General features: G+C 43.2%; 1 protein-coding gene across 1 annotated transcript in view; it reads right to left on the reverse strand.

Annotated features, from left to right (window-relative positions):
- LOC121787134 overlaps positions 1-21,053 on the reverse strand; it is a gene marked incomplete at both ends in the record, with an annotated part of 138,046 nt that extends 116,993 nt beyond the window's left edge. The window contains 3 exons of the mRNA XM_042185782.1: positions 19,746-20,477; positions 20,604-20,808; positions 20,893-21,053. Coding sequence (XP_042041716.1) covers positions 19,746-20,477; positions 20,604-20,808; positions 20,893-21,053 — 1,098 coding nt within the window. The remainder of the gene's footprint in view (positions 1-19,745; positions 20,478-20,603; positions 20,809-20,892) is intronic.
- Between the last annotated feature and the right edge of the window lie 272 nt (positions 21,054-21,325).

Raw genomic sequence — 21,325 nt, forward strand, 5'->3', positions numbered from 1 at the left:
TACGCATCTCGACAATTGAGACCACACGAGTTGAACTATCCAACCCACGACTTGGAGTTAGCAGCAGTGGTACACGCCTTAAAGATTTGGAGACATCACCTCTACGGAGTTCGATGTGAGATCTTTACGGACCACAAAAGCCTAAAATATTTCTTCGAGCAAAAGGATTTAAACATGCGACAACGAAGATGGCTCGAATTGGTGAAGGACTACGATTGTGGCATCAATTACCACCCTGGAAAGGCAAATATAGTGGCAGATACCTTGAGCCGGAAGGGCCATTCCCACCTGGCCACTTTTCTCACCGAAGAAGAAAGTCTGATCCGCGAGTTTAGTAAGATGCGTTTGGAAGTGGTGAGAGCACCTAAAACAATGGAAGCGTGAATCGCCACTTTAGTTGTTGAACCTGATCTAAGGTCGAGAATTATTGAAGCACAACAGATGGATGCGAAACTAGAGGAAATTCGTGTAGAAGTGAGAACCGACGAATCTGGAAACTTTAGTGAAGAAGGTGACAACGCTCTTACCTTCAAAGGAAGACTATGCATACCGGACAACGAGGAGCTCAAAAACAAAGTGATGAGCGAAGCACATGAGACTTCTTACACCGCCCACCCAGGAAGTACGAAGATGTATCAAGACTTGAAGAAGTCCTTTTGGTGGAATGGTATGAAGAGGGATATGGCGGCATTTGTGGAACGCTGCTTAGCCTGCCAACAGGTGAAGGCTCTACATCAACGACCGTACGGAAATTTGCTACCCCTAGAGATTCCCGAGTGGAAATGGGAGCACATCGCCATGGATTTTGTGACAGCATTGCCAAAGACACAAAAAAGGAATACTGCAATATGGGTAATTATAGACCGACTCACCAAGAGTGCACACTTTATACCGATCCCCATAACCTATGGATCAAACAAGCTAGCTCAAGTGTATATAAAGGAAATAGTGCGATTGCATGGAGTCCCAGTGACGATCACGTCTGATCGTGACCCGAAATTCACATCAAGATTTTGGATCAGCCTACAACGTGAGCTAGGCACTCGACTGAACTTCAGCACAACGTTTCACCTGCAGACGGACGAGCAATCCGAAAGAATGATCCAAACCCTCGTGGATATGTTGAGAGTCGTGGTGTTAGACCGAGGAGAAAGTTGGGAGTCCGCACTACCACTAATTGAGTTCGCCTACAACAACAGTTTCCAGGCAACGATAAACATGGCGCTGTACGAAGCCTTGCATGGGAGAAAGTGTAGATCCCCGCTTTACTGGGAGGAAGTTGGCGAGAGAAGAGTACTTGGACCCGATGCAGTTGAAGAAATGGTCAGAATCTTTCGACAAATTCGTGCAAGGATAAAAGAAGCACAAGAAAGACAGAAGTCATACGCGGATGCACGACGAACCGACTTACAATTTCAAGCGGGCGACAAGGTCTTTCTCAAAGTATCCCCGTCGAAAGGGATAATGCGCTTTGGTGTCAAGGGAAAATTTAAACCGTGATTTATTGGGCCTTATGAAATCCTCGAAGGAGTGGGTCCTGTTGCATACCGGTTGGCACTACCCCCAAGCCTTGGAAACGTGCACAACGTCTTTCATGTGTCGCAATTGCGGAAATACATGTTTGACGCAAAACACGTGATTCACTACAAAGAAGTCACTTTGAACCCGGACTTGAGCTATGAGGAGAGACCCCAGACGACTTTAGACCGAAAGGTCCAGAACGTGAGAAATAAACCGGTTGCTTACGTGAAGGTACTTTGGAGAAACCACGGGCACGAGGAAGCCACGTGGGAGCTTGAGGACAAGATGATGGAATTGTACCCAGAACTCTTCCCATGAATGTACCAAATTTCAGGATGAAATTTCTTTTAAGAGTGGTAGGATGTAACGCCCCACTTTTTGAACCCTAATTTTCGAACCCTAAGACGATTGCTTTTATTTCTTTTTATGTCGCCAATTAAATGACGGATTGTTATGTGATTTCTTTGGTGACCTAATTTTGATTTGACTGGGTCAACTTCGTTGATTTTTATGACGTGGCTTTTAAATAATTGATGCGGGATGAAATATATTGCGGTGAATTATTTTCCTAAGGGTGAGTGAGATTAAATAGGATCATCAATTTTTCATCTTGCCCTTTTTTTGACCACTATTAAATATTGGAGAGGAATTCTATTTTCTTGGATTTAATTATTTGTTTTGGATAATTATCCAAATTAAATCTAAAGTCCAATTACTTTATTTCTTCATGAGAAAAATCGATCCCTATGCTTATTCCAAGGGAGATTTTGAAATTTTCCTAATTATGGGAGGAGGAAATTATTTTGATCCCTTATCTATTTCTTTCCATGAGTGAATTGAAATATCCTAGCAAATCTTGTCTTACCTTATTCAATTAAAGATTTGAAATTTATTCCTTGTGGGAGGAACTTAATACACGCATATTTCCCTATATTTTGGGAGGATTATTATTATTTTTCTGCTTCGTATTGTTTTATTCTACTCCGTGAAATACCAAATTAAATCATATGCTAATTAAATAGCCTATAATTTCGAAATCCCCCTTATTCCTCCCCAAGAATCACGTTAATCCCCCCATCAAATCTCCTCCATATCTTCATGTAATTAATTGAAGATTTTATTCTAACTCTATAAATAAGAGATAAAATAAAACCCCAAACCCTAGCCCCCACAAATCTACACGCCTCTCTCCTCATTCCACACACCACTTTTCCCCTCCCCACACCTCTCCCACTTGTTCTTCTACTCCACTCAAGATCTTTTCATCCTTGCCAAGAGTTGTTGAAGAATCAAGATTTATATTTGTTCTACCGATCGTTTCAATCAAGAAAGGTACAATCAAACTTTTTCTCCATCCTCTCCATTCAAACCCTGTTTTGACTCCGTCATGCATATAGTGAGTGTAGGGATTTCAAATCTAGGAATTTAATCGGTGAGAATTCGTGTTTAAATGAGAACAAATTGTGAATATGTGTTTTGAATGAATTTTTGTGAAGTCTAAATGAATCATGGGTGAAAGATGTGTGATTATATGAGAACATGATTTGAGAACCTTTTTAAGCATGGTTGTGTGTTGGAAGCATAAAAAGGTTGTGTTTGGATGAATTAGGATAAAACCCTAATTCGAATTTTGAAACATGAAATCTGTAGTGTTCGGACAGTAGATTCCGACGCATGTTTGACCAACCAAACGAACTCCTTTTTGTACGATTCGTTTTTCTGAGTAAACCTCAAGGTGTCTTCTGTGTCGTGTGTGAATTTCAACCTATTTGGACAAAATATGAAAGTTTGGTGAATTTGTAAATTTGACTGCGCAGTTCTGCCAGAAATTATTTTTCTCGACCAGTGAGTTACGTTTTCGATTTGACCGACCTAAAATGATTATTTTAATGTGAAATTTTATTTGAATGATATTTGATGTGTCTACTGTACTATGGGAAAATTTCAGCCGCAACGGAGGCTGGATGAATTTTAAATGATTTTTACAAAATGACCGCGCTTTTCTGTTAGATTTCTATCCTTGCGAAAGTAACGATGTTGTGTGTTTTAAATGATATACATGATATGCATGTGTTAAGGAACCCACTCTATGATGAAGTGATGTGTTATTCGATGATGCATGCTACGGTGTGTTTCCTTTTGTTGTTGGGAAAAAGGGAAACGTTGGGGACATGCATAATTATGAGTCAATGTTGGTGACTGATTGGTAATACACATTATCTAAAGGTGATAACTCGTGCACGAAGCGTGATAACAAAGGAAAAGAAGTACTTAAGGTCTAAACGGTCGAGATGGGATTTCTTTTAACTAAGGACAATGTCCTAACTACTTTATCATTGGAAATTGCTATGTTTATCATGACGTGTTTTGTTTTAACGTGCCTATCTGATGTGGCTTATGCCACTATTATTTAAATCGAATTCGGGTCCTCGTAGGGCCGCAAACCCTACTTAGATTAGTGTACACCTATGGTAGATCGTGTGCTAGCATACGGGCTGGCCGGTCTAGTGACCTGGTTTGCGGCCGCATTTCTTGTCATGTATTGGCAGATATGACTAACGTCTATGGGAAAATAACTGATCAGTCGACTTTTACTATGGGAAATGATTTTGAGTGCCTCGGGCCTTTCTAAAGCTAAACTCCGATGGTTACTTACGTATGGCATGATAAATTATATTTTTACTTAAAAATGTTTTCGGCATGAGCCACTGAGTATTATTTTTATAGTACTCAGCCCTGCATGTGTTTTCCCTATGTGCAAGTTGAGCGGCGACGAGCGGTTGGTGGTGTTGAGCAAATGTCAATAAAAACTATGGTTATCTTGAAACACCGAGTGTCGTTGTGTCTTCAAACATGACTTCACTTTTCTCTTGGATGCTTCCGCTGTGACATTTCCTTTACTTGTCTTTTATTAAACTTTGAAGTTGTTTATTTGAATGTTTGGAAACTTGGTATCATTTGAATAATGTCAAACCCTGGGTCGTTTTATTAATTCTGGGTCAAACCTTTATTGAAACCTTAGTTTTCTATGTCTGTTCTTTAAGAATTAATAAAACGACCCAGGGTTTGACATTATTCAAATGATACCAAGTTTCCAAACATTCAAATAGACAACTTCAAAGTTTAATAAAAGACAAGTAAAGGAAATGTCACAGCGGAAGCATCCAAGAGAAAAGTGAAGTCATGTTTGAAGACACAACGACACTCGGTGTTTCAAGATAACCATAGTTTTTATTGACATTTGCTCAACACCACCAACCGCTCGTCGCCGCTCAACTTGCACATAGGGAAAACACATGCAGGGCTGAGTACTATAAAAATAATACTCAGTGGCTCATGCCGAAAACATTTTTAAGTAAAAATATAATTTATTATGCCACACGTAAGTAACCATCGGGGTTTAGCTTTAGAAAGGCCCGAGGCACTCAAAATCATTTCCCATAGTAAAAGTCGATTGATCAGTCATTTTCCCATAGACGTTAGCCATATCTGCCAATACATGACAAAGAATGCGGCAGCAAACCAGGTCACTAGACCGGCCAGCCCGTATGCTAGCACACGATCTACCATGGGTGTACACTAATCCAAGTAGGGTTTGCGGCCCTACGAGAACCCGAATTAAATTTAAATAATAGTGGCAAAAGCCACATCAGATAGGCACGTTAAAACAAAACACGGCATGATAAACATAGCAATTTCCAATGATAAAGTATTTAGGACATTGTCCTTAGTTAAAAGAAAGCTCACCTCGACTGTTTAGACCTTAAGTACTTTTTTCCCTTTGTTATCACGCTTCGTGCAAGAGTTATCACCTTTAGATAATGTGTATTACCAATCAGTCACCAACATTGACTCATAATTATGCATGTCCCCAACGTTTTCCTTTTTCCCAACAACAAAAGGAAACACACCGTAGCATGCATCATCGAATAACACATCACTTCATCATAGAGTGGGTTCCTTAACACATGCATATTATGTATATCATTTAAAACACACAACATCGTTACTTTCGCAAGGATAGAAATCTGGCAGAAAAGCGCGGTCATTTTGTAAAAATCATTTAAAATTCATCCAGCCTCCGTTGGGGCTAAAATTTTCTTACAATACAGTAGACACATCAAATATCAATCAAATAAAATTTCACATCAAAATAAACTTTTTAGGTCGGTCAAATAAAAAATGTAACTCACTGGTCGAGAAAAATAATTTCTGGCAGAACTGTGCAGTCAACTTCAAAAATTCACCAAACTTTCATCTTTCGTCCAAATAGGTTGAAATTACCACACGACACAGAAGACACCCTGAGGTATACTCAGAAAAAAGAATCGTACAAAAAGGAGTTCGTTTGGTCGGTCAAACATGCGTCGGAACCTACTGTCTGAACACTACAGATTCCATGCTTCAAAATTCGAATTAGGGTTTTATCCTCATTCATCCAAACACAACCTTTTTATGCTTCCAACACACAACCATGCTTAAAAAGGTTCTCAAATCATGTTCTCATATAATCACACATCTTTCACCCATGATTCATTTAGACTTCACACAAATTCATTCAAAACACATATTCACAATTTGTTCTCATTCAAACACGAATTCCCACCGATTAAATTCCTAGATTTGAAATCCCTACACTCACTATATACATGAGGGACTTGTTATGAATGGAGAGGATGGAGAAAAAAGTTCGATTGTACCTTTCTTGATTGAAACGATCGGTAGAACAAATATAAATCTTGATTCTTCAACAACTCTTGGCAAGGATGATAAGATCTTGAGTGGAGTAGAAGAACAAGTGGGAGAGGTGTGGGGAGGGGAAAAGTGGCGTGTGGAATGAGGAGGGAGGCGTGTAGATTTATGGGGGCTAGGGTTTGGGGTTTTGTTTTATCTCTTATTTATAGAGTTAGAATAAAATCTTCAATTAATTACATGAAGATATGGAGGAGATTTGATGGGGGGATTAACGTGATTCTTGGGGAGGAATAAGGGGGATTTCGAAATTATAGGCTATTTAATTAGCATATGATTTAATTTGGTTTTTCACGGAGTAGAATAAAATAATACGGAGCAGAAAAATAATAATAATCCTCCCAAAATATAGGGAAATAGGCGTGTATTAAGTTCCTCCCATAAGGAATAAATTTCAAATCTTTAATTGAATAAGGTAAGGCAAGATTTGCTAGGATATTCAATTCACTCATGGAAAGAAATAGATAAGGGATCAAAATAATTTCCTCCTCCCATAATTAGGAAAATTTTGAAATCTCCCTTGGAATAAGCATAGGGATCGATTTTTCTCATGAAGAAATAAAGTAATTGGACTTTGGATTTAATTTGGATAATTATCCAAAACAAATAATTAAATCCAAGAAAATAGAATTCCTCTCCAATATTTAATAGTGGTCGAAAAAAGGGCAAGATGAAAAATTGATGATCTTATTTAATCTCACTCACCCTTAGGAAAATAATTCACCACAATATATTTCATCTCGCATCAATTATTTAAAAGCCACGTCATAAAAATCAACGAAGTTGACTCAGTCAAATCAAAATTAGGTCACCAAAGAAATCACATAACAATCCGTCATTTAATTCGCGACATAAAAAGAAATAAAAGCAATCGTCTTAGGGTTCGAAAATTAGGATTCAAAAAGTGGGGCTTTACAGGTATAGAAATCTAAATTGGAGGTAGGGAGAGAGAGAGCATGATGGAAGTGGGAGTGGAAGATTAGGTGGGAAGTGGGCTTTCACTTGAAGAAGTGAGAGGTTTGGAGCAACATCTCAAAAGTGTAAGCAGTTGAGGTGTTGGCTCGGATCAAGGCTGCTACGCTATTGAAACCATGGCCCTGCACCAGCTTATTTACTACTACTCTATCTACCGCCATCACCATCAATCCATCCATGGCCCTCCTCCCTACTGCTTTCTCCCTTTCTAACTCTCTCTCTCTCGTTGCTTAATTTTGCTCATTTTAGGACTGAGGAGCCGATTGTCATGTTGTTTTCAAAGTTTCTCCCATTCAACCAAACAACATACATTCGCCTTTACTATTTTTTTAACCAAGCAACATACACAACTAACCATGTATCTATAAAAAAACCCCACAATCTACAAATCCATGAAAATTAGTGTTGTTATTGCTGATGATTATGATTTCCTGAAAAATGATTCCAAGGAATATGACTAAAGGAAATAGTATGATTTGCGATAAATCATTTGTGAAACTGCCAACAGAGTTGAACTACAAGAGGCAAAGTGCAACTTGATTAGTGAAGTTTTCTCTTTACTTTGAACTTGTTTAAATTTGAATTTGTCATATTTAATCAAGTAAACTTTGTTCGACGAAAAATAATACTCCCTTCGTCCCTAAAAAAATTGAACTAGTTTTACCATTTTTGGTCGTTCCCCAAAATTAGATAAATTCTGTTTTTCAACAAATAATAATCATACACATTATTTATATTGTGGACCCCTCATTCCACTAACACTCATTCCACTATCTTTTTCCTCTCTTTTAGTTTTTTCTCATCTCTCTCTTACTTTACCAATTACACATTAAAATTTGTGTCAATTACAAGTTTATCAATTTTTTTAAGGACGAAGGGAGTAGGATAGAAACTTTTTTTTATCACATATGCATTGATATGATCATAATTTTGTGTAACTAATTATTTCTCCCCTCCGTTCACGATTATATATCTTATATTTGACCGGCACGAGTTTTAAGAAATTATTTAACTTTATAAAGTAGAGTGGATAAAAAAGTTAGTGGAATGTGAGGCCTATTGTTATATATTCCTACCGTTCATCACACTTCATTTTTACCATAAACGATAAGTATGTCTCACATTCTACTAACCTACTTCACTCACATTTTATCATAAAAACCAATATAAAAAAGTGGGTTCAATAGGGACGAATGAAGTATTTATTTTATACTCCCTCCGTCCCACAAGAATACGCATTTTTTTCCTTTTTAGTCCGTCCCGCAAGAATATATACTTTCTATTTTGAAAAGTATTTTCTCTCTAATGAGGTGAGACTCATTCTCCACTAACAATATTGTAATTATTTTTCCTCTCTACCTCTTTCTTACTTGTGACGAACCTAAATTGTACTCCCTCCATTTTTTAAAAATAGGGAGGTTTGAAACGGCACAGGTTTTAATGCACAATTTGGTAAAGTAAGAGAGATGGGGAGAAAAATTGGTAAAGTCAAAGGGAGGGAGAAAAAAAAGTAATGGAATTAATGTTAGTGGATCATGGGGTCCACTTTAAGTTGTTAAATGTAGTGGTATAAATAGTAAATAAATTGATGTATAGGGGTGTAAGGATTCCTAAAATAGAAAGTTTGAAAGTTGATATTTTTAAAGAACGGACTAAAATGAAAAGAGTTGCTATTTTTAAAAAACGGAGGTAGTATATTCTTTGGGGATGGATGGAGTAATAAAATGCGAGTGGAGTGAGTTAATGGAATATATGGTCCACTTATCAAATTTATTACTACCTCTGTCCCACATTAAGTGTCACGTTTTGTCATTTCGGTCTGTCCTATAATAAGAGTCACATTTCACTTTTATCATGAATGGTAAGTAGACCCCACATTCCACCAACTAATTCTACTCACATTTTATTATAAAACTAATATATATAAGTGGGACATATAGTCCAGTGACTTATTCAACACACTTTTTTTTATATTTCTTAAAATTTGTACACGCACTAGATATGACACTTAGGGCGTGTTCGCTTTTCCCTAATTGAATTGGAAAGAAATAAATCTAGATAGAAATAAATGTTGTGGGGTCCTCCAATTTTTAATTGTATCTGAACGTTTAGTGAGCCTTAGAGCATCCACTATAGGGGCCTTCCCCAATAGCCCCGCCCCTTTTTTTGTCCACAGCCCCAATTTTTTATCCGTAGCCCCAATTTTTTCCTCCACTGCCCCACTATAGGCGGACACTTCTAATAGCCCCGAAATTTTATAACCAATTTTCATTTTAATTTTTTCGTTTCGTTTTTAAATCAGCTGAATTGAAATAATTATAAAACACGGTAATTGAGACCGAATATTCGTTGTATTGGCAAAGGTAAAATTATACAACGACCGTAAAAAATATACAAATAAAAACGCCGCCACCGTCTAATCGGTGGCGTCGTCCGATTCCTCCTCCTCTTCTCCGTCGCCTTCTCCGTCTCCCTCGCTGCCGCCGGCCGCCGCTGCCCCAGGACCCTCATCAGCCAAGCGCAGGCGGCGTTGGATCCGACGTATGAGGTCGGAGTATATATTCTTGATGTACGGGTCGGTTGCGGCCTCGTATTTGCTGCAGGCATCATTCAATTCGTGCGCCAGCTGCACATATACGTTATCCCTCAAGACCTCGCTGGCAAAAGGGGCCTTTGAAGGCAGTATAGACGCGGGCTGCGGGGCGCGCGATCCAGACGCTGCCGACGATCGGTGGGAGGAACCGCCATCTTCGCTAGCGCGTCGGATAGAGGCAGAGAGCTCTGCGGCTTGCTCTTCGTTCAGGTCGAACGATTGCGAGCCGCTGCCGCTGCTGTAGTCCTCGGCAATGTTGTGTCTTGTCCGCTTCGGCGCCGGAGCCTGCTCTTGGGCACAGATGGCCTTGAATTTCGGGCAATCCTGGAGAACTTGAAACTCCTCCCACATTGTGAACTTCGGATGGCCGAGCGTGTGGTATTGCTCCATCGAAAGTTCTTTCACGTCAGCCTCGCTTCGGCCACTCTCCGCATGGAGCAGGTTATTCTGGTATATGCCCGCGAAACGCCGCGAGGTTGTTCCCCGTACGCGGGTTGGTCGAGCGTGTGGTATTGCTCCATCGAAAATCCTAGACCACTTCTTGCGGAGCTGTTCCCCGTCACGCGGGTTGGCGCCGCGAGGTTTGAAGTCGTTGTACGCCTGCACGACGCGCTTCCAAAAGCTAAACTCGGTCTGATCGGTGCCCACTATGGGGTCTGATGTGTCGGAATCCCACGCCCTCGCCACAGCAACGGACTCCGCTTTGGTGTAGTGGATGGCCTTTTTTTCCGGCTTGAACTGAGCCGCTGGCCGAACCGCCACCACCGCCACGGCCGCTGCCACCGCCACCGCTTTCGGACCCCCCGACTCTCGTCGCAACGGGCGTATCCGGTACGCCGGAACTAAGTAGATTGAACATCGTATCCAGTGCGTCTTGATCTGCCTTAGTGAAAGGAGAGCTGCTAGATTGGAAAGGGGTCTCCGGACTCGGATGGTGAAGGGTGTCGAGGTTGGGTCTGTAATCTCCAAACGCCGAGCGGCTCAGACTCGTCTCCAAAGATGGTGAAGACCTCCACGGCTGAGATGGTGGAGGAGTTGGACTCGATGCCCATGGCGGGGGAGATTGATTCTAACTCCATGGCTGGGACGGAGAGCCGCCATATCCCGACGGCTGGGAAGGATAGCCGCCATATCCCGACAGCTGGGAAGGATCGCCACCATATCCCGATTCGTGCGAGTCAGGGGATTCGTCGTCTCCGCTGTGTATTTTTTTAGAGTGGAAGTGTAGATAGTGAATGAATGGAAAGTGTGTGAAAATGAAGTAAAAATGGATGATGTAGTAGTAGTATTTATAGGGGTGATTTTTTGAAAAAAAATAAAAAATAAATAAAATAATCAAATGGGGCGGATGGCCATCGCCCCGTCGCCCCACTATAGATCGCCCGCAATCGCCTCGTCATCGCCCTGCCGCCACCACCATCGCCCCCTTGTCACCGACCCCTCTACCGCCCCACAACCGCCCCCTTTTTTCTGTCCGCCTTCGGGGCGGACGTCCCGGCCACTATAGACCGCCCGCAATCACCCCGTCGTCGCCCCCTCCGGAGAGTCCGCCCCGTCGTTGCCTATAGTGGATGCTCTTATTTGACAATTTTTTTTGGCAACTAGTTTCTCTAAATTTATGTGTGTGTGGATGAAAAGACACTTCCAACTTTTTCAAATTTTCTAATTCTTTTTTGGATTCAACCGGTTTCTCCAAATTTGGGTGGACCAAAAAAAAAGTAATACATGAAGCAAAGAGGAGAGAGGAACAAGGGTGAAAATAATCGGAGTATCATTTTCTCCACTCTCCATATGCAATTGTATTACTAGAATTCTTGATCTTCTTGAGTGAACTCCACTTGGAGTAAGAATTGGTGGATAGATCATAGAAAGACAAAGCTGCTAGGGAGGAGCTCTGCACCAAGATCTCACTCTGCGATGCGCTCATTGGAGTGAACCGCGACGAGTTCGAGTCCTCCGCCGGCAGGCTCAAGGTCGTCGGCAGGGCTAGCGTCAGGATCGACAACGTGGATCTGTCCGCAACCACCGAGCACGGCTGCCTCGTCGTCCATCAGCCCTCCGGTGATGGCGCCGTTGCCGGAAGAGATGGAGCAATTTGGCAGGGGACTTTAAGAAGATAAAGGAGTGGGAGTCGAAGATAAAGGCGGAGACCGAGTCGTATTGGGAGATGAGGAATGTTTTGAGGCGAGAGAGGAAATTGTCTGGGTTTTTCGATAGGGAGATTTATGATATTCTTGACGGCGGCAGCGGAGAGGAGGATGTGCTGCGTTTGGCCTTGGCGCCTGGGCTGGTGGCGGAGGCTGCGGACGAGGAGCCGGAGGCGTTGTTTGACAGTGGGCGGAGCACGACGGCGGACGAAGGGGGAAATGAAATTTCTAAACTAGAAAGAGAAAGTATATTGAAGTGTGCACTTACAAAATGACAGAAATTTGGGGATGAGGGAAATGAAAAATTTACAACTCAATTTGGTAACTTGCACACAAATCTGCTTCCACTATAGCGGAGCATATATGCAAAATCAAGTGGGAAGCATTAGTTATTTCTGTCAAAAGGAATAGTGCCGGCCTTGGTCATATATAGGGCCATGCATAATCATCTACGGAACACCGAACTGCATTAATTGCACTGATTTGACTCCAATTATGGCCAATTAGAGCATCCACAATAAGAAGGACTTCCCCACGGACTAGCACTAGGACTTTCCACAAACACATTCTGCCACGTCACTAGGACTTCCCACGTCACTGCCACATCACTAGAACTTCTTACTGCACAATAGTTGACTAGCACTAGGACTTCCCAATAAATAAATTCCAATTTCATATACGGAATTAAAATTTCGACACGAATACGGAAAAAATGCGAACATTTTATAAATAAAAAAACATACATAATTAAAAAAATACATAGTGAAATAAAAAAAATACATAGTTGAAAAAGAAAAAAAAACCCAAAGCTTCGACACACGCGCGCCCTCCCTCTCACTCCTCGTCGTCCCCTAAGCCAGTCGCGGCGGCATCGGCGTCCCCAGATACTCCCCGCCGCTGATGGGTGGGAGCCCCACATCACGCCTCATCAAGTCGATGACTGCAACATCTCCTTGTGTATGGGGTCATCGGTCGCTCTCCACTCATTTATGGTTTCTATCATGTTCGTATGATGCTGGATATTTGCTATACAGGAGAACTCGGGGGTCGGCTGGACTGCTGTAGGGCTGCCGATTGGACCTCCTGGGACCCGCTGCTGGCACCTCCCCTAGACATCCGCATTGCCGTCTTTTGCCCAATGGGGCGACGACGGCGGTTAAACGAGGGAGGGGTCAGCATATCTTCGGTATCGTCGGGGAGGTCGGTGGAACTGGCACTGCAGTTGTAGTCGCCGCTGATGTTGATTTTCTGCCGCTTCGGCCAGCAAGCGACAACACCGGCCCGAAACTTTGCCGATTCCATCAGCACCACATAGGAGTCCCAGTGGTTGAACAGGTCGTGTTTGCCACGCTGGGGGAACTCTTGCATCGCCATCCTCTTTGCATCTGAAGAGAGGTCTTGTTGTTTTATATATATCGAGTGTGCACAGAAATAGATCACTGCAAGCGCTTGGTCAAGACACCACGCTCCTTAAATCCACTAGAGCACAAGGTCTAGGAACTTAAGAGAACATAAAGTGCTTGGTCGTTGGACACACATCGACTCCCCTTCAAAAAATATAAATCCCTCAACCCGAATACTATGAATTAGTATAGGGAAGTGGGGTCGATCCCACAGAGATGGACTCGCAAAGTAGTGCTCAGAGACTTTGGACAGACAAATGGCTGCTGCCACGCAACAAAAGGGTTGAGAATTTTAAACTAACTCTAGACCTAGGCAGAAAATGTAAATGCTAGACCTAGGACATGTTAAACTTGTAAATTCAGACTTCGACAACAAGAAACATAACCACTTCCTAGACAGTGCAAACAACTACCTAATCTAGCTAAACAGAATATGACTGAAGGTGGGGACCATAATTCCAAAAATGGCAAGTACGGAAAGAACTGCAGATTAACAAACTGAGCAAAAAGCGAGATTCGAACAGAATATAGAGATTTGGTCGTCGTTATCTTGCTGCAACTCGGAAACACATCAGATCTGCGTACACTAGACGGAATGAAAGAAAATCACGTAAACTAAGCATGAAAATCAGATCGAAACTACTCAGATTCACGTCAGAATGCTTGATCCACTCTGGATCCAAGACATCCGAACCCAACAACCAACAAATCCGGCAAATCCAACCAAAATTCCTCCACAATCCAACTCCAATCTCCCAGATCTGACCATTAACCTGCAATAACTCAGTAAACAGCTGCGAAACGCATCCAACTCAGACAAATTAAAACTCCAAAATCTCAATAAGCGAAACGATCGAACCAGAAATCAACACAATCGCCATAACGGAAAATTAAACTTGCATTTAAACCAGAAACTATTCGGTGAAAACAGCGAACCGAGCTTCGAACAACGAAGCTCGGCAGAGTAAGCAAAATGCGGAAAGCGGAAAATAAATTGTTTCTTCGCTCCTAACAAGAGCGGTGTTACACCATATCAGAAGCTAAGATGAAACCCGGACGTGCGAACTGAGATCTCCTCAAAACTAGTATCAAGTGTGTGTGTGGGAAAGTGAACTAAGCAACAGGCTGTGGTGAGGTCTCCCCCGGGAAGATCCCTCCAGCTTGCATGCTTCTGCCTTTTATAGATGCGGAAATAGCCCTTGAGTCTTCATAGAAATCTCTATTCTACCATTCAACTCTGGAGCTTCCTCCGTCGAGCAATTCTCTTCATAATCGTTCACTAAATCGCCAGTTCCTCGACCTTGTGATTTTTTGGTCTTCTTTCCTGGACCTGGCGAATTCCTTCACACACCTGGCTTAAAACGTGCGTTAGTCCTAGTAAAATCACGAATTAAATCCCTAGACCCATGCATGAAATTAGCCTTATCAAACTGCTCACACTTAAACCATGCTTGTCCTCAAGTATGAAAGACAAGAAAAAGAAATAAGGCGAATTTCAATGCACGGCCCTCCTCCAAGTACTTTTCTACAAACAAAACAGACTCCTAGACCTAGACAACTACAACACGAAACACATAAAAATCACAAAAGAAAAGAAAACACTTAAGCGCATAAACTGGTATTTTCCTAGCAGCCATCCCCACAAGTTTAAGGTCAATCCAAGCGTTTACAGCCTCAGATTCCTCCCCTTCCCTTCTTCTATCTAGTCGAGTTGTCAGTTCGTCAAGATAGCCTTCTGACTTCCCAATTGTTAGATTCACTCGATCACTCATTCCTCACCAGGGATGTTAGGATCGGATCGCTTTTAAGTTAAAGTTACTCCACTGATGCATCGGGTTATGAGAGTTTCTCCTTCCTACCGTCTCCTTTTTATTCCTGGGTCTGGTTACTACTGCTTCCTACCCTTAAATTTTTTTTTTTTTTTTTTTTTTCCCTGGACTTCGTCCAGCTTATACCTCCGGTTTTATTATTTTAACTCATCCCCTGGACTTCGTCCAGCTTATACCTCCGGTTCCTGGACTTCGTCCAGCTTATACCTCCAGAAACCCTTTTTTTTCCGTCAGACTCTTCTCCCTAAGCATCAAGTGGTAGCCCATTCTTTTTACAAGTTAGCTCAAAGTGTATAGGCTTATAACTCGCTCTTATAGTAGGGCTGCACAACTGGGTTATCTAAGGCATCCTCTATCGTTCTCACTTCATCCAACTGACTTTGATTTATTAAGAGAAAAGGATTCACAATTTAGCATGTATTTTCTCTTCAATTACTCTCCCTAAGGGGCTTTTTGCTATTTATTTTACCAGTTATGCAAACACGAAACCTAAAAAAAACTTCTACAAACTCCTAGACCTAACAGAATATGTACAAGACACTAACTGCACTAACTGCGTCCCCCCTCCCACTTCATTTATGCTTGTCCCCAAGCAATCCGTATGAAGTGGAAAGCAGGCCAGTTAGTGGCGACATGAAACGAACTCAACAAAACACAAACTTCTCACACTTAGACCAAGCATTGGGCTAAGTGGGAGAAGGAACAATATACAACACAAAACATGCTATGACATATAACCCCTTCTCACACTTAGACCAATGCCTGGTCTAAGTGGAAGGGTTCAACACATATATACAGAACCTAGCATGCTGACAGGTAAAACAGAAATAAAATGAAAGAATTGTTAAATAAAAGAAAGAAAAAGTTACTTCGGTTTGAGGGGAAATTCAATTCGGTGTCTGGCCCCCGTGGGAGCCAAACTTTGGTGGCACCGTCGGCTGGGTCACCTTTGCTTTCTTCCTGGCCGGCATCTCCGGCTTCACTGGTCTGTCATCAGTAGGTCGGGGTATGGCTGTCCTCAGGACCACGGGTCTAGCGGAAGAGGGGGTGATGTGAGGCCTCGGGCCTTGTGATGGCTTCTGCGCGGATACACTTCCTGGACTTAGCGTTGTAATGTTGCCGCTAGACCCAGGAATAGTTTCTGATGCATCCGGGAACTTTTTGTGCAGCCATTTCAGCATGGTCGTCATCAAAGCAACACCCTCCGCCATCCTGTTGGTTTGCTCTGTTGACGAAGCCACCCAATCGGTGATTCGTCCCCTTAGGACTGCGGCCTCTTCCCTGCTTTTTCCGAATTCCCTTCGGATCTCAGTCATTTCCTTGCGTACCCCGTCGATTCCTTTCCTTACCTCCTCAACTTCTTTCTGAACTCCCTGAACCATCAGCCTGACTTCGTCCTCAGTGGCTTGATCCTTTACCTCCACACCATCGGGTTCCTGCTTGACTTGTGCCTCTGACTTACCGACCTCATAAAAACACACCTCCTTCCCTCAGGCGATCAGCAACCCCTTGTTGAAAAAAAAGTCGAAATTGAAGACTTCCGGGGCTGAGCACATCTTTACTACACGGCAGGCCTTGCTGATTTTAATTACAATGTTGCGCTGCAAATAGGCCCCGAGAAGATGGCACGTGTACAGATGCCGGGACGGGTTGGAGGTGACTTGATGGCAGGCTTGGGCTAACCAATAACCCAAATGAACTCGTACTCCTGTGGCCATGCACCACGTAAAGTATAGGTCGGCGGTCGTCAGGGCGTTGTTGGCAGTGCCCATCAAGTTGTAGCTAACAAAAGTTTGGGCGAATCGCAGGACCCGATTTTCTATATGGTGTGCCTTCGAAAAACTTGTTTTAAATTGACCCACTCTTGAGTGAGTCAAGAACTCCCACGCACCTTGTGCCTGAAAACCTGGCGTCAACTTCGGCGGACCAACCATTCTGTCGTTCCACAGGCCCTCATCATCTTCGGTTCTCGTTAGCAAGCCCATCCGCAGCGTCCACTCCCGGATACTCATCCTATGTTCTTCATTAAAAAGCCTGAAAGCGATGGAATCCGCATCCAAATCGGCGGTCGATTTGAACCGGAAGGTGGAAAAGAATTCACGGGCCGCGTCGACTGGGACTTCGAAAGTGCTGTGCTTTAGTAACCAATCAAAACCGATTGCATCTATATACCCCCTGAACTCATCGTTAGAGCTAATATGTTTGAGTTCCGCCGGGTGGTACATTTTTCCGGACTTCGCCACCTTTCCCTCAGCACTCTTTTCCTTGTATATGGCCACACGTTTTGGATCGTCAAATCTTCTCATATTGTCTAACAGCTCGTTTGTAATCCAAATCTCCGTCGGCTCAAAGTTCAGTACATCCTCGTCTTGCTCCTCCTCGGAATCACTGGACCTGGCAGGATTCTCGAGCTCTGTGGCGTATGGTACCTTGGCGGGTGGAGGAAGTGGAGATTCAGTAGATTTCCCCCTCTCCTTCTTGGTCGAGGAGGAAGCAATTTGTTTCCCTTTCCTCTTCTTAGCCCTCGCGCGGCGCCCCTCTTCGTCACTCTCCCTTCCACTCGGCCTGGGGGAGTCTTCCTGCGCAGACACGGCTGTCGCTAGGTCCAGCGTATCCTTTTCCTTTTGTTGGGCAGAAACGGCAATGTCATCAAGAATACTCCGACGTGTCCGTCTCCTTGTTTCCCTTAGATTAAGCTGCGAATCGGCCTCCTCAGAGACCTCAGTTAAATCCACTATCATGTGGAGTCCTGCATCGACAGTTTCTTGAGCACCCTCAGAATCGAGTGCTCCACTTTCCTCTGCTAACAATGGGGTTGCCCCCGTGATATAAACAGGGGTTTCTAACCCCGTAAGATTTCCTTCAGGTTGGGCTTCAGTGCCCACAGATTTTTCGGGAGTCCTTCCCGCATCAACAACTTCCTCAGTAAATTGGGCTTCATCGCCCCCAACTACGTCTAGGGTTTCCTTTTCTACATCCTTCTCAGAATTTAGGGCTTCTCCGCCCACTTGAACATCATCATCATCAACAACGGCATCCCTCTCAACAGACGCCTCCAGAACAGGGGTTTCCCCCTCAACCCTACTAACAGTAATAGCGGTGTCTTCAACTACCGCAACAAGAGCATCTACCCCCCCAACAACACTCTCCACCAAATTCACAGCAGAAATATCAAGGTTTACTCCCTCTGAAACACCATCACCTCCAAACTTTAAAACAGGGGATTCCTTCTGAGAATCAGAACCTAACCTGGGTTCACTTACGGCCAATAACATCAGTCCCGCGGCCAGATCTGTCTCTACTTCGCGAATCTCGGCAATGGGTGATCCTGGAACGTCGGGCACTGCATCGTCCTCCGGCCTGGTGGCGGTTTCTGGGACTGTGTCCTGGGCAGAGGTGGTTTCTTCTGGAATAATGGTAGCAGCCTCCGGTGCGGTTTCTTGTACAGCAGTGGGTGGTGTCTCGACAACCTCCGGTTGTGTCACGGTGGTTGTTGGAACGGCTGGCATGGATTGTCCCATTGCAAACATTGCGAACGCTTGCATCGCTTTATCGGCCCCTCCGAACTTCTGAAATAGTTCATTCATGAACTCCGCCGCACTCTTCTCGGCGGATCCAGAAGCGCTGCTGGTTCCTTGTTGGTTATCCATGGTATTCTGCAGAAAATTTTGAAAAGAACTTGGGCGAAATTTTCAGATTAGGGTTAGAGAGAGATTGAAATTTGGGGTTTTTGATTTGGGAGAGAGAATATTTGGAGAGAGAATGAGTAATGAAAAAAAAAATAAAAAGGCCAAAACCGATCATAGTATAGGCATTGGAGAGGACAGTTCCCTTTTGCAGGCGGGTGCAGGTGGTGACGCTAGCGACCGTACGCCTCCCCATAAAGTGCTCTTTGAAATCCGGACCGGTGCCAATTCCCTCCAAAACTCTTTTACCCCACAATTCCTTGCTCAAGTAAATTCCTTCTGCCAAAACGCACTAAAAGAAAACATCAAACTAAAAAAAACAAATATGAAACGCCAAACTCCCCGGGTCTAGGATATGACAGCATCAAAAACATTCCCGATGGGTCTGGTGTTTCGAAAATATTTTTGGAAGAATAAAATTTTTTTATTTGTTTGGATTTTTCTTGATTTAAAGAAAGTAATTAAATATTTACAAAATTGTTGTCAAGTGTTCTCAAAATTTCCTGGATCAGGGTATGGTTAAACTTTATATTACTAGACCCAGGAGATATTTTAAAAACACTTCCTTCCTAGACTGGTTAGGTGATATCAAAGAGTGCGCGTAGTGGCACTTCGTCCACTACACACAACTCTGAGCTATCCCTAAAGACCTTTATCCTATGTCCATTGACAAGAAAAGGTATGGAATTTGGTGCACTTCCCTGGATTTCAACTGCTCCGTTTGCTCGAAGTCCCATGATGATGTAAGGCCCAATCCATTTAGACTTTAACTTTCCAGGCATCAACTTGAGCTTGGATTGAAACAAAAGGACTTTCTGTCCTACCCTGAGTTCCTTGACCCGGAGATTTTTATCATGCCAAAGCTTAGTTTTTTCCTTATACCACATGGCAGATTCATAAGACTCAAGCCGTAACTCTTCCAGTTCCTGGAGCTGCATCTTCCTCTCTTCCTCACAAGCCTGCGGATTCATGTTGATCTCTTTGACCGCCCAGTATGCTCTGTGTTCGATTCCCACGGGTAAGTGGCACATTTTTCCGAATACCAACCTATATGGTGACATACCAATAGGTGTCTTATAAGCTGTCCTATAAGCCCATAATGCATCATCCAGTCTCTTACTCCAATCCTTCCTAGACGGGTTCACCGTTTTTTCGAGAATGGCCTTGATCTCCCTATTTGATATTTCTGCCTGGCCATTGGACTGAGGATGATAAGGTGTAGACAACCTATGGTGGACTCCGTATTTCTTCATGAGAGCCTCTATTGTACGGTTCTTAAAATGGGTTCCTTGGTCTGAGATGACAGCCCTAGGGATCCCGTACCTGTTGAAAATGTTAGACCGCAGAAATTTGGCTACTTCCACAGCTTCGCAGGAGGTCGTAGCTTTTGCCTCTATCCATTTCGAAACGTAGTCCACCGCCACAAGTATGTATGTATTCCCATATGAAGATGGAAATGGACCCATAAAGTCCATACCCCAAACATCGAAAATCTCACAAACAATCACCGGAACTTGTGGCATTTCGTCCCTTCTAGAAATTCCTCCAATCTGCTGACACCTTTCGCAATTCTGGCAGAATTCGAATGCATCCTTATGTAATGTAGGCCAGTAGAAACCACTGTCTAGAACCTTCCTTGCAGTCTTCCTAGGTCCAAAGTGACCCCCACAAGCCAAAGCATGGCAATGATTCAGCACATCCCTTTGCTCCCACTCCGGAATGCATCTCCTAATTACCTGGTCAGCTCCCATTTTCCACAAATACGGATCGTCCCAAAAGTAGTATTTGGCTTCACTTTTTAATTTCATCTTCTGGGCCCGGGAAATTTCGTCGGAACTGGGCACTTCTCTAGTGACCAAGTAATTTGCTAGATCAGCGAACCATGGCTCTGCATTCGCCTGACATTTCCTTTTTTCAGCATCTCCTGGACCTGTTGCTGCCATTACTTCTTCCCAATTGATAGGTCTAGGAGAATCGTTAAAATAATAAAGATGTTCTTCCGGGAACGCATCAGGTATTGCTTCATCCGTCTCACCTTGGTAAATGCGACTCAGGTGATCAGCCACCTTGTTCTCCGTCCCTTTCTTGTCTCTGACTTCCCAGTTAAACTCTTGTAACAGTAACACCCATCGGATCAACCTTGGCTTAGACTCCTTCTTTGCCAGTAAGTACTTTATCGCAGCGTGATCTGTGAAGACTATCACCCTCGACCCGAGCAGATATGGTCGAAATTTTTCAAAAGAGTACACGACTGCCAACATTTCCTTCTCCGTGGTGTCGTAATTTTTCTGGGCTTGATTTAGCGTTTTTGACGCATAGAAAATCACGTAACTTTTTCCATCAACTCTTTGACCTAGCACCGCCCCTACTGCATAGTCACTCGCATCGCACATGATTTCAAACGGCAAACCCCAATCAG

Source organism: Salvia splendens, chromosome 22 (assembly GCF_004379255.2).
Source record: "Salvia splendens isolate huo1 chromosome 22, SspV2, whole genome shotgun sequence".
Classification (NCBI taxonomy): domain Eukaryota; kingdom Viridiplantae; phylum Streptophyta; class Magnoliopsida; order Lamiales; family Lamiaceae; genus Salvia; species Salvia splendens.